Below are 14793 nucleotides of genomic sequence, written 5' to 3' on the forward strand. Positions count from 1 at the left end.
TGAATACTTATGACCATGTGATATTTCAGTTTTTCTTTTTTAATAAATTTGCAAAAATTTCTATATTTATGTTTCTTTTCAGTCAAGATGGGGTGCAGAGTATATTTTAATGAGAAAAAAAAATTAACTTTTTAGAATTTACCAAATGGCTGCAATGAAACAAAGAGTGAAAAATTCAAAAGGGTCTGAATACTTTCCGTACCCACTGGATATGTAGTGTAGTCTAAGTGTTGCAATATACTCAATCCTCTTCCCCGGTTTCCAGCGCCGCTCCGGATCTCTTCTGGGTCACGTGACGTGAAGTCGCTTTTACAATGTACAGTGCTGGCCAAAAGTATTGGCACCCCTGTAATTCTGTCAGATAATACTCAGTTTCTTCCTGAAAATGATTGCAATCACAACTTCTTTGGCATTATTCTCTTCATTTAATTTGTCTTCAATGAAAAAAACACAAAAAGAATTGTCCTAAAGCCAAATTGGATATAATTCCACACCAAACCTAAAAAAGGGGGTGGACAAAAGTATTGGCACCCTTTGAAAAATCATGTGATGCTTCTCTAATTCATGTAATTAACAGCACCTGTAACTTACCTGTGGCACATAACAGGTGTTGGCAATAACTAAATCACACTTGCAGACAGTTAACATGGATTAAAGTTGACTCAACCTCTGTCCTGTGTCCTTGTGTGTACCACATTGAGCATGGAGAAAAGAAAGAAGACCAAAGAACTGTCTGAGGACTTGAGAAACCAAATTGTGAGGAAGCATGAGCAATCTCAAGGCTACAAGTCCATCTCCAAAGACCTGAATGATCCTGTGTCTTCCGTGCGCAGTGTCATCAAGAAGTTTAAAGCCCATGGCACTGTGGCTAACCTCCCTAGGTGTGGACGGAAAAGAAAAATTGACGAGAGATTTCAACGCAAGATTGTGCGAATGGTGGATAGAGAACCTCAACTAACATCCAAACAAGTTCAAGCTGCCCTGCAGTCCGAGGGTACAACAGTGTCAACCCGTACTATCTGTCGGCGTCTGAATGAAAAGGGACTGTATGGTAGGATAAACAGGAAGACCCCACTTCTTACCCCGAGACATAAAAAAGCCAGGCTGGAGTTTGCCAAAACTTACCTGAGAAAGCCTAAAACGTTTTGGAAGAATGTTCTCTGGTCAGATGAAACAAAAGTAGAGCTTTTTGGGAAAAAGCATCAACACAGAGTTTACAGGAAAAAAAAAGAGGCATTCAAAGAAAAGAACACGGTCCCTACAGTCAAACATGGCGGAGGTTCCCTAATGTTTTGGGGTTGCTTTGCTGCCTCTGGCACTGGACTGCTTGACCGTGTGCATGGCATTATGAAGTCTGAAGACTACCAACAAATTTTGCAGCATAATGTAGGGCCCAGTGTGAGAAAGCTGGGTCTCCCTCAGAGTTCATAGGTCTTCCAGCAGGACAATGACCCAAAACACACTTCCAAAAGCACTATAAAATGGTTTTAGAGAAAGCACTGGAGACTTCTAAGGTGGCCAGCAATGAGTTCAGACCAGAATCCCATAAAACACCTGTGGAGAGATCTCAAAATGGCAGTTTGGAGAAGGCACCCTTCAAATATCAGGGACCTGGAGCAGTTTTCCAAAGAAGAATGGTCTACAATTCCAGCAGAGCATTGTAAGAAACTGATTGATGGTTACCGGAAGTGGTTGTTCGCAGTTATTTTGGCTAAAGGTTGTGCAACCAAGTATTAGGCTGAGGGTGCCAATACTTTTGTCCTGCCCTTTTTTGGAGTTTTGTGTGAAATGATCAATGATTTGATTTTTGCTTCATTCTCTTTTGTGTTTTTTCCTTGCAAGCAAATTAAATGAAGAGAATAATACCAAAGAATTTGTGATTGCAATTATTTTCAGGAAGAAACTGAGTATTATCTGACAGAATTGCGGGGGTGCCAATACTTTTGGCCAGCACTGTAGGTCTATGAAGCATCAGAATGGGGCTCCATAGGCTTATATTGTAAATGTGACTTCTGGCTCACACATAAACCCTAGTGTGATCGGGTGGTTAAGAATTGTAGGTGCATGAGTGCCAAAAGGACCGGACCCGCGCTGGAAACCAGGAAAGATGCTGATCAGTAAGTATAATAATACACTTACACTATATTACATGTAGATTTACACAGGTATAGGGCTTTATATTTAAAAAAAAAAATCTTTCAATACATCCAGTAAGCTATATAACAATGATACCTGGGTATCTGTCACTACTTTCTGCTGCACACTATACGATTATTTCTTACAGTCAAACATTCCCTTACAACACGACACATGAGTGGGACTTGGGTAAAATCATGCATTATTTTTAGAATAAGGGAAAACAATAATAAAAAACATGAATGACTTATAAATTATCATGTTACATCTACCATGATAGTAACGAGGAGAAAATGAGTCGACGGTGGCATGTTCTTTTATATTTATCCATGAAGTAAGAATAATGTGCAGTTTTTATTAGCATGTTATGTTTCTGTAACACAGCCATGTTTTCTTTTGATTAGTTACTAGGAAGGAAGCCGCTGCGTAGTTCTGAAATGTTTCTTTACATAAAGCATGACATATTTTTAGAACGTATTCTTGAGAGGAATGTGTACACTTATCTAAGTCATGCAGTGAAAGATGGACTTGTCATTAGCTTCAATATAATTTCGTTACAGACAAAGCAGTTTGACCACAATGAAGTTATTTTCTGCATCTGGAGTAAACAATTGCAAATGTCTTTCTCATCAGTGGAAAGAAATAATAACAATAGCTTTGTAAGACAATCCACAGAGAAGTAATGTGAGTCGCAGCTATTCTAAGCTCTCTAGATAGTTAATTAAATGTAGGGAATATTATGCTGGAAGCCAATGAGCCCAATTATGATGCCTGTGCCACAAATATGTTTAAAAATGTAAATGTACAGATTCTTGTGTATATAATTTGCCGTAGTCTTATAAAATACCTGAAATAATTTTGATAAAATATTATCGTATATAAGGGTAAAATACACATGGCAATGATAAATATTGTAAGAAAATGTTTATTATTTTTAGAATTTTCATGTAAAACTATTTTGAATTAAAATCAGCCACTGCATGGATTTTAGATTTGTCCACTATTTTTCCATAATGCTTTTTTTGCTCTTTGTTATTTCCTTTCACAACATATTTTCCATCTCCATGACTTTATGACTCTTAGGCCAGTTAATTGAGCCGTATGTTAAAGGATTCTCCACCACTTTGTTATTGATGATAGACCATCAATAGTAAATTGGTGGGGTGGTCGACACCTGGATAGGCCATCAATACCAAATCATTGGCGATCGGACACATGGCACCCCAACGAAGAGCACTTTGCCAGCAGAGACAGATGTAAACAGTTGCAGCTCCGCAACAACTTTTAGTGTCTGCTGCCAGGTACAGCAGATCAGCTCCTATTTAAATAGGCACTCCTATCCGTAGAGTGGAGGTTCAAAGTGTCCAACCCTACTGATCTGATATTGATGACCTATGCCAAGGAAAAGTCATCAATATCATCTGGTGGAAAACTCCTTTAATTACCATTCCCTATATGGATGCCATTGGGAAATTACACAGATAAGCTATTCTCATGGTGAGAAAACTGGCAATTATAAATGATAATAAATATAAATTAAATCTCTGAGGTTACGACAGCCTAGACTTCAATATAGTGTTCAATAAACATACAGTGTAACGAGAGGGACAAATAAGTATTATATAGGGCTGGATAACATCCAGTATGTATGTTGGTGTCCCTATTTTCTCATGATGACAGATCTTAGAGTAAATAAAGGTCAACATGCCCATATCTTTAATTTCTAGGTAAGTTAAGCCATTCCCAGAGCAGATCACAGAGAATCTACCTCGTGAGTATATGGATTTTTTTTGTTCTTTTAAGGAATCCTCTGTTTTTTGATGATTTTTTAAAACACAGATGGTTACATAGGTACATGGATGGATGGATGACAGACAGAGCGATAGATAGATAGATCGATCGACCGATCGATAGATAGATAAAAACTGACCAGCACTGGTATCCTCAATAGTTGACTGAGCCCTTCTCCCATTAGTCTATGGCTGTTTATAATTACCATTGCAGCCTACATGCCCTATGAATTTGTAGACTTTTGTCAGATAGAAATGGTTAGGGTCCCATCAGAGAAAGGTTGCCTTATGATGGCTGGTGGGCTTTCGTGAATTGACCAATTTGTGCACTAAATACCCTCTTTTTATCAGTATGTTCTATATAGCAGTAATGCAGATTAAACTTCACATATCCAATGTTTGCATATGTCTTATTGCTTACAGAGTGCTGCTTCTCTCTTTGGTTTATAGATGGCAGACGATTGGGTGACTTCCATTCATACTGTGACCATACTGTGAAATAGACAAATGCTACAATACCTGTGGGTGGGATCATCCCAGGGGACATTAGGCCAGGCACACTGTGGGGCATAATATGGGGATTCTCTGGTGAGGTTACACTCTGCGTTCGTTTTGGAGGTCTTCCTGGTCTGGAGCTGAAAGTAAAGAGAGAAGTTTAAAAAAAAAAAAGAAATTAAAAGACTGCCTAAAACATCATTTGGAAGTTGTTTCAAGTGGTAACATGGACTGTAAATAAATTTGTTTCAAGGACGGTTGCTTTTGCAGTTAGATGTAATAGACTTCCATCACTAATTAGATTACATGCTGAATTCATTTTCCTCATTGAAGATCAGCCGCTCTTGATGCATAATTCATAGCCTGTACCTCGTTACCTGCTTCTTCATATTAATATCTATACACAGTTTGAATTGCCTCGTTTGCATATGCTAAAGTTCTGCATGCAGCCTTCAGCATGAAAATTATGCACTAACTTGTAATAATTATTACAGTCAGCCTGCTATTGATTTATGAGACTTTTAAAAACCAAATATGTGTAGTACTTGTAATGAATGATATTTTAAGGTTCTTCAGGAAATTAAAAGGCAATGGCTGCCTTAGGAAATGTTCTGCTTGTTTGATTTAATACTACAGTTAGCTGGGAGGTGGAATGAAAGAGTGATTCAGACCTATAGCACATTTTTCGATGATATGTTTTATTACTTCGCACTGCTAGCCTGATATCTAGATGATAAATGACAATACATATCTAACGTGTGAAAAGGTCTTACAATTTCTTTATTTTTTGTCATTTAAAGATTAGTCAAGTTATGGTTTAACCCCTTCTCCCCCTTTCCCCGCTCCTAGAGTGGGAAGACGTTATTCTCCTTTATTTTATTGTCATTGCTTTATTCTGTACGGTGTATTCAAAGGACGAAGCAACAAAGGCACAACGTGATACAAGCCATTGTATTGTAACATATGACTACACAATGGCACGCTATGTTGTATAACCTTAGCTAAATTCCGCACTGTTAATTCTTAGCACAAATTAATATTAAGGACACATAGTACATTTTAGTATTCTACAAATTATAGATTATTTATGTAGCTTTTAAATAGATACCAATAATGCAAAAAAAATATGATTGTAGAATCTGAGAGTACAAAGGGAATTCTTATTATAAATTAGTGCCATAAGGAGTTGCAGGCATATTTTACAAATCACTCGTCTCAGTTTAGTCTGTGCTGTATCCCTTTGTAGCACATATTGTCAGTGCTTTGGAATGTGAAGCATGTGAAATACATCAATTCCATCATACACCAGCAAGTGCAATGAAAACATTACCGAACACTTGTAACTCATTTTATTAATGTTTATATTCATTACAATTAACCTTGTCACTGCATTAAACTAGAATAATTCTGGAAGGTAAGACTAGGGGCTGAAAAACACAGGATAATTAGGAATCCATCCATGGCCATCTATTATTATACATTCCACTAGCCATCATCTAGAGAAGGATAAACCCATAATTAGTCATGTTCTCGAATATGCCACTAATTTTTCAGATGAATTTCATATTAATGCATTAAAAAAACAAGAATGCCTCCAATGTAAGCCAAAAAGGCAATGATCATCAATATGTTTCATTTCTTTTATTCAGAACAATTAGATCACTTTTTGGCATATAACCCCCTCCTCAGATAAATAGATCAACTTGATGGAAGATATCAATTCTATGGTAGGACTCTATAGACCATATAAGTGATCTGTTTGTCTGAGGGTGGGGTTTATACCCTGAAATCCCAATTGATCTGAATAAAGGAAATCAAACATATTAAGGATCTTTGCTTTCCTACATCCTGGTGTGTGGCCCAACATCAAGGTCTCCATTTTAACATATCCTTCACCACTATCTTTGCATACCAATGGGGTAAAGCAAGTGGTTGATTGAAGTAAGTTCGCTGTCCCTGGGAACCACACCCTGCCAAAAAATAAAACGTGTTTCCAAGATTTGTGCCTTTGCACACCGCAGCCAGGTGAACCCTACAGCTATTGTCCTCTGCTGTCAGCAACTTCATTGTCCTGAACGTACTTACAGCCCAATGCTCGGCTCTGCTTTATTTTTTTTCTACTTAGTATACTATTGACCCATTTTAAGACCGAGGCATTAAAGAAGTACAGTATGGGCCAAGTCTTAATATTAATCCAGACGGCACAGATCAGTAACACAGTCATATCTATAATAAACAAAACCTAAAGTCATCCTACCCATAGTGATGGCAAAATGGGCAATTTTTATTCAACCCAAAAATGACTGGCTTGCGCAAGTACAACAAATTAATCCATAGTGGCTAAAAATGGATGCTATTCAGCAGTCTGACTCTGCATGATATCTGGTTCTTTGGCATCAAATGAAGCAAACAATATGCAACTCTTATCAGAACAAATCCTATTTTGCCCATTTTAGACCCTCTAAATATGATCTCCCATATCATGTATCGGCATCCTCAAGATGCGGATAGAACTAAAAACTATGGCAAAGCATAGAGTAATTGGCTCCCTACTCCACCACACAATGGTCAGTATGGTGGCATTATTCAGGCCGGTTTTGACAGAGTTAAAGGGGTTGTTGCAAGTTTGAAAATTATCCAAGCTGTGTAACCCACCAATCCTGATAATGGGCCTCTGAATAACCTAGTACAGCTTAGCTGTACTACCTTTCTCCAACACTGGCTTCCTGTGAGATGGAAGTTTACGAAGTGTTAGTTGTAATCACACACAGCTCTGCAGTGAGATCAGGAGTACAAACTATCAGTCATTACATGTCTTACACTGGTAATGCCCCCTTTCATTTATGATAAGCTCTGAAGGCAGGCTCTCAGACTGATCTGTGTACGCCCCATAGATCTTAACAGCTCATTTACATAATAAGAAGAATGTGACTTTCTCTGGAATAAGACATGGGAATGCCTTCATATGTCTTATTTATTCACCTTTCTATGACCTGCATATAGTTTTTTTAGGAGGGTTTATCCTTCTCATAGATTCCCTAAATGTGTACTTGCTTATAGTAAGGAATAAGCTGCAGTAACTTTTATGAAGACATGCCATTATGTAGACTAATGAAATGTTACTATTAAAATTTGTTACTAACCACTATCTTATTAACCAATTAGCACTTTTTAAATCTCAAAAATACCAATAGATACAGATGTCATTCCTGAGGAATTCTGGGTTTCCTTTCCAAGTAGAGAATCTCAAGTTCAAACTGAAAACAATTACTGCTTGCATAAAGTTATTTTTTTCTATTGACTTAGTAACAAATTGGATCCCCAAAAGCTTATAGGATCAAATACATAAAAGATAAACATTTAGCTTAATGACATCAACAGTCAACCAAAAACATCTGTGTTTTACTTTAGAAGTGATCAGAGGATATTCCTTTGTTTACACTAAAGATAATCACAAGGTTTGTATTACTGCATTAAATTTAAGGAAGAAAAAAAAAGTACTTACAACCTCCAAGGCCCAGAGGCAGCAATATGTTACAAATGCAGGATTTCTCTCATTTTATGTTTTGTAACCATGGTAAAACAATAGAATTGAACTTTCCCTGAACCTTTCTCCTATAATGGCTGTGGTACATGTTGACCTAACACTACAAGTTGGAACCTGATGCTATCACTTTGACGGCTGCTAATGCTATCAAATTTTTCTGAAACTTTATCAGCTCTATTAAAAGATCAGTTTTTATATACCTGATTGTTGGATACAATTGGGCCACTAGGGACTGCTGACATCATGCACACATCCTGTTTCCATGCTACCCATTTACATACGGAACTTATTTAAACAATGAAATTCATTTACAAGAATGCAGCCGCTTAATATATTTACAATTGATCACACGTCTCTAAATTTCATGTTTAGAGGGTTTATTTTACATTCAAATAAAACATTAACATTTATTACAAAATTTCAGTTTCAGCAAATTCTATCAACACTAATATATACATATATATATATATATATATATATATACATATATATATATATATATATATGTATATGTATTGATCAAGAAATTAAAGCACTCAATCAGGTACCAAGGTACAAGCCAAAATATGGCTTATTCACTTATGTTCTTATCCAGCCAGTCTACTATTTATTCATGTGCTGCTTTTTCTTGTGAATTGTGAAATATGTATATATATATATATATATATATATATATATATATACATATATATATATATATATACTTGTCATGTACACACTTCTCAGCACGTGATGTGGAGTGCACCTGCATGGGTTAATTTATCTCCTCTCTCTCTATCCAGTGCTCAAACTTTGTTTTAGGCTATAAAGTAAGCAATTACAGAGGTCAGACGTTTCCTGTAGTTCTTGACCAAGTTTGCACACACTGCAGCAGGAATTTTGGCCCATTACTCCCTACAGATCTTCTCCAAATCTTTCAGGTTTCGGGGCTGTCGCTGGGCAACATTTAATTTCAGCTCCCTACAAAAATTTTATATTGGGTTCAGGTCTGGAGACTAGCTAGGCCACTCCAAGACCTTGAAATGCTTCTTACGGAGCCACTCCTTAGTTGTCCTGACTGTGTGTTTCGTGTCATTGTCATGCTGGAAGACCCAGCCATGACCCATCTTCAATGCTCTTACTGAGGGATGAAGGTTGTTGGCCAAAATCTCGCAATGCATGACCTCATTCATCCTCCCTTTAATACGGTGCAGTTGTCCTGTCTCCTTTGCAGAAAAGCTTGCTTCACAGTTGGGACGGTGTTCTTGGGGTTGTACTCATCCTTCTTCTTCCTCCAAACACGGTGAGTGGAGTTGATAACAAAAAGTTCTATTTTCGGCTCATCTGACCACATGACCTTCTCCCACACCTCCTCTGGATCATCCAGATGGTCCTTAGCGAACTTCAATTGGGCCTGAACATGTGCTGGCGTTAGCAGGGGAACCTTGCTTGCCCTCCAGGATTTTAATCCATGACGGCGTAGTGTGCTACTAACGGTAATGTTTGAGACTGCGGCCCCAGCTCTCTTCAGGTCATTGACCAGGTCCTCCCGTGTAGTTCTGGGCAGATTCCTGACCTTTCTCCAAATCTTCCTTACGAGACCATGCATGGAGCCTCAGACCGAGAAAGATTGACAGCCATCTTGTGTTTCCTCCACATTCTAATAATTGTGCCAATAGTTGTTGCCTCTTTAACAAGCTGCTTTCCTATTGTTTTGTAGCCCATCGAAAGCTTGTGCAGGTCTATAACTTTGTCCCTGGTGTCCTTAGGCAGCTCTTTGGTCTTGGTCATGGCGGAGAGGTTGGAGTCTGATTGATTGAGTGTGTGAGTAGGTGTCTTTAATACAGGTATCGAGTTCAAACAGGTGCAATTAATACAGGTAATGAGTGCAGAGTAGGAGGGCTTCTTAAGAAAAACTAACAGGTCTGTGAGAGCCAGAATTCTTGCTGATTGGTAGCTCATCAAATAATTATTCCATGCAATAAAATGCAATTTAATTATTTAAAAATCATACAATGTGATTTTCTGTGTTTTCTTTTTAGATTCTGTCTCCCAAAGGTGAAGTGTACCTATGATAAAAATTTCAGACCTCCCCATACTCTGTAGGTGGGAAAACTTGCAAAATTGGCAGTGTATCAAATACTTATTTTCCCCAGTGTATATGGGTGTGTATGTTTACTTCTATAGCTTGGTATTTTATTCTGCACCATACACTGTGTGCTGATTTACCATATTATATACACTGCACACTGATGTGTTTTACTATATCCTACCTACCTTGCTAACAAATACGGCTTTCATTATCACCTCTATGCTGATGACACACAGATCTATCTCTCTGGACCTGATATCACCTCCTTACTAACCAAAATCCCACAATGTCTGTCTGCTATTTTATCTTTCTTCTCTGCTAGATTTCTAAAACTTAACATGGACAAAACAGAATTCATCATCTTTCCGCCATCTCATTCAACCCCCCCAACTGACTTATCTATCAATGTCAATGGCTGTACACTCTCCCCAGTCCCTCAAGCTCACAGCCTTGGGGTAACCCTGGACTCTGAACTCTCCTTCAAACCACATATCCAAGCCCTTTCCACTTCCTGCTGACTCCAACTCAAAAATATCTCCCGGATTCGCACATTCCTCAACCATGAATCTGCAAAAACACTAGTGCATGCCCTCATCATCTCCCACCTTGACTACTGCAACCTCCTGCTCTGTGGCCTCCCTTCCAACACTCTCGCGCCCCTCCAATCAATCTTAAACTCTGCTGCCCGACTAATTCACCTGTCCCCCCGCTATTCCCCGGCCTCTCCCCTCTGTCAATCTCTTCACTGGCTCCCCATTGCTCAGACTCCAGTTCAAAACCCTAACCATGACATACAAAGCCATTCACAACCTATCTCCTCCATATATCTCTGACCTAGTCTCCCATTACATACCCGCACCCAACCTCCGATCCTCACAAGATCTCCTTCTCTACTCCCCTCTTATCTCCTCCTCCCACAATCGCATACAAGATTTCTTCCGTGCTTCCCTCCTACTCTGGAACTCTTTACACCAACACATCAGACTCTCCTCGACCACGGAAACCTTCAAAAGGAGCCTGAAGACCCACCTCTTCCGACAAGCCTACAACCAGCAGTAACCACCGCTGCACGACCAGCTCTACCCTCATCTACTGTATCCTCACCCATCCCTTGTAGATTGTGAGCCCTCGCGGGCAGGGTCCTCGCACCTCCTGTACCAGTCGCTGTCACATTGTGTTCAAGATTATTGTAATTATTCTTGTATGTATACCCCTTTTTCACATGTAAAGTGCCATGGAATAAATGGCGCTATAATAATAAATAATAATAATATACATATATAAGTGTATACGTTTTTATAGCCAGGTCCATTTTGTACTGGTTTTACTATATGTGTTTGCACTGATACTCATGTTTGCTGCTAGACTACTTTTTCTGATTATCATTAATCTCTTATATTAGCTACTTTGCCTTATTAAATCATGTTTTGGGGATTTTAAGTACTCAATACATTTTTTTTTTAATTTATATGGGGATCATTTGTTCACTCACAATAGATTTGAGATTGCTCTCAGAGCTCTGCTTGATACCATCAATGAAATGTAGCTCCCCGATACCAGCAGCACTAAACCACCCTCACATAAGGACACTTGCCACTACCATGTTTCATAGTATGCACCATGCACTTTTTTTGTATTCATCATCTTTACAATGCCACACGGTTTTAAAGTCATTAGTTCCAAAAATATTTAGCTCTTTTTTATCACTATCCCAGTAGTCTTCATAATTTTTGATGCACTTCATGCCCTTCTTTGCCTTGCCTGAAGCTTCCTGACACTAGTTACAACAGTTAAGTTTGCTACCAATTTAAATTCTTAAAGAAAACTCATCTTGTCCCTAAACACTATTACCAGCAGATGTAGGATTAATCTGCAGGCTAATAGAGTTACAATTCAGTCTGGCCACCTCACTAAAAGCTCAGCTACAGGGAGAATGTTAACTTTATTTCTCCTGCGAGCCGCCGGCTTTCAGTCATAGATGCGTGCTTCAGCACTTGTATTGTCTGTTTGCTCTACAGTGCATCTGTGCAGAGCAAGCTGTCAAAGTGTTAGGAAGTGCTGATAACCGCGATGAGTTGGCTCGCCTCTATGAATGAAAGTTGGCGGGCCCCGGGAGTAATTAAGTTAATTTTCAAACGGTAGTCGCCCTTTCAATAAGGCAAACGGACAGCAATATAACACTATTAATCTGCAGTTTAATTGTACAACTGCAATGCTGTGTGTGATGACTGTAGTCAAGCCGGTCATGCTCCATGACTGAAATAGCTTTCGGGGTTGTAACAGGTTTCCTTTAAGTCCAATTTCATGTCGTTTCACCCAGTAATTTCCCATTTATTAAGTAATTTGATATGTGTTTCCTTTCCATGTGCTTAACTTTATATTTATCAATTTTATACTTTATTTGGTATTTCTATATCCAAGCCTCAAGTTTATCCAGATCCACTTGTAACATAATATCGTTATTTTTTGTATTAACTGCTTTACGCGGTTTACTATCATCTGGAAAACCCCACCTCAAAAAAAAAAACTTTTTGTGCAGTGTCTCTACAAGGTCATAAAAATATATTTAATAAAATAGAGAACACTGTGGTTCCCCACTAGTAATGCTTCTGAGTATGTAACATTAGTAACTACCCTTTGCTGTCTATTAGTGGTCCAGCTACTTATCCACCACACAATCCCTGCAATCTCCCTTTTTGTGCCAACCTTTATGTGGCACAGAATAAAAAAATGAGATGGAAAAATCAAAATGAACAGATGAAAGCCAACAACGCATCCAACACACCCTGAAGAACCTCACGGATGCACTGGATGAGGGCATCATGTCTGCCATACATAATTTCCTGAAGCTACTAGGTCCTGATTGTAGATCTGGTTTGACATCTCAATCAATTTTAGGGATCTGTTCTAGGGTCTCAACTGGCTTTTATTGCCTGATCCAGGGTCTGGATTAATTGTAGGGGTCTGGTCTAATGTTACCAGCACCATACTTTACTAAACTTTTATTTCTCTTAACCCCTCAACTGAAGAAAAAAAATTTGCTTGTCAAATAAATCAGTGTTTAAGAAAAAGAACTGTCAAAATATTATGTGTAGAAAAAAGAACTCATACAATGGCGTATTACTCAAACATGAATTAATTTCACGAATGCCATGATAAACCTATTCAGGGAAATATATAGGCAAATGAGGACTAGCAAAAAGCATTCTCTAAACTGCAACTGGTAAAAACAAAAACAACATCCCATCTGCTGAATAAGTGGGGTTAATTTGAGTTATTTATTGAGAAATCCACTAATATGCCTAGTAGAAAGGACATTGTGTGTAGGCAAAGGTTTTATCTAAACAAGTCCTTTTACACACATACAACAAAACTGCCAATCAAAAAGCATAAAATATAAAGTCGTCATTGCCCTTTAAAATCCTTTTAACTTGAATTCTCTAATTGTTCCTTTACTTTATCTCCCTGTACCAGAAAGTAAATAAATTAACAAAATAGCTTTTATCGCACAGAATAACCTTTTAACTGAGGGATTATCTGTGGTTTATTTTTCATTTCTTTCACTGGAGATAGCAGTTCATGCCTCATTGATTAGTTTGCTGAGGTGATGACCAGAAATGAAAACAAGGTCTCTTAGAAATTGCCCGGACTCATAAAAATAAAGGAAGAAGGAAAACATTACAGAATACTGCGTAACTTCAACACTTTATATTTTCAAAATGCAGTTTTCGAGATTCAGGAGTCAAGGGTCAGAAAAGGTCGATTTAGTTTGGTTAGTATGTGCCAAGAAGTAATTCAAATATAAGAATCAAAAGGATTTTTTTTATATCTTTTCAGATTTATTCGTCTTCAGTTCCTTTAGCAAGTATTCAACTATTTAATGAATGAGATTAATGTTCACAATTAAAGACAAAAAATAAATTATCTATCTACCAATAAAATTCATTAAGGAGCATTTCAGACTCAATGAGCTTAGGCAGATGATTAGCAACAGGCAAGGTTCCCCAAAGGAGAACACATTGATCTCCTTTCTTTTGGGAGGGCCATCATGGTCATCATCTATGAAATGATATGCAATGTGTTCCACCAGCACTTCTAAAAAGGCCATTGGCTCTAAGCTCTAAAGAATATTTGGTATGTAGAGTTTTTTTCATAATAGAAGTCAGATCAGTTTAGAATGTGAGCTATAGCCAAAAATCTTTGCATTCTGTGCCCAATCCCGATAAAGAAACCAAAATAAAGTGGCCAGTGATCCAAGTGTTCCTGGTGTGAAATGTAACAGCTGTATGCTCTCAGTTAAAGGATTATTAACAGAAACACATAGGGATAAGGGATAACTTTCACTGGAGGTCCAACCAATGAGACACCAGCGATCCTGAAAAAGGGGCTTTGGAAGCCCGAGATTGGGGTTCTTCTCCCCAGTCTGGAATGGAGCTGAGGTGCATATCATTGACTTCCGCACCATTCATTGTCTATATGTTGAGAATGTACATTTTTGTTCCATTCCAGATTCTTTGAATCACAAGGGATCCAAGTGGTCAAATCCAGTGATCAGTAAGTTATCCCCTAGCCTTTGGACATGGAATAACTTTTTAATCAGCTGTTTTCTCCTAAAATATTTTACACTAGACATCAATGGTGATTATTGAGGTTTCTGAACATTTATCGGGAGCCTTCTGACAGGGAGAAGTGACTATCTGCTGGAAGATGGCACATTTGCTATTTAGATATATTTAAAGTTATCTTTAAATATA

The 14793-nt window shown here is 38.1% G+C and overlaps 1 protein-coding gene across 8 annotated transcripts in view; it reads right to left on the reverse strand.

Moving 5' to 3' along the window:
- Nucleotides 1-14793, reverse strand: part of DACH1 (dachshund family transcription factor 1) — a 510801-nt gene that overhangs the window by 301013 nt on the left and 194995 nt on the right. For all 8 annotated transcript variants that reach the window (XM_073663956.1, XM_073663952.1, XM_073663951.1 and 5 more), the window contains exon 2: nt 4446-4561. In XM_073663956.1, coding sequence (XP_073520057.1) covers nt 4446-4561 — 116 coding nt within the window. The remainder of the gene's footprint in view (nt 1-4445; nt 4562-14793) is intronic.

Source organism: Phyllobates terribilis, unplaced genomic scaffold (assembly GCF_046119375.1).
Source record: "Phyllobates terribilis strain yellow unplaced genomic scaffold, ASM4611937v1 Scaffold_2__4_contigs__length_985480577, whole genome shotgun sequence".
Classification (NCBI taxonomy): Eukaryota; Metazoa; Chordata; class Amphibia; order Anura; family Dendrobatidae; genus Phyllobates; species Phyllobates terribilis.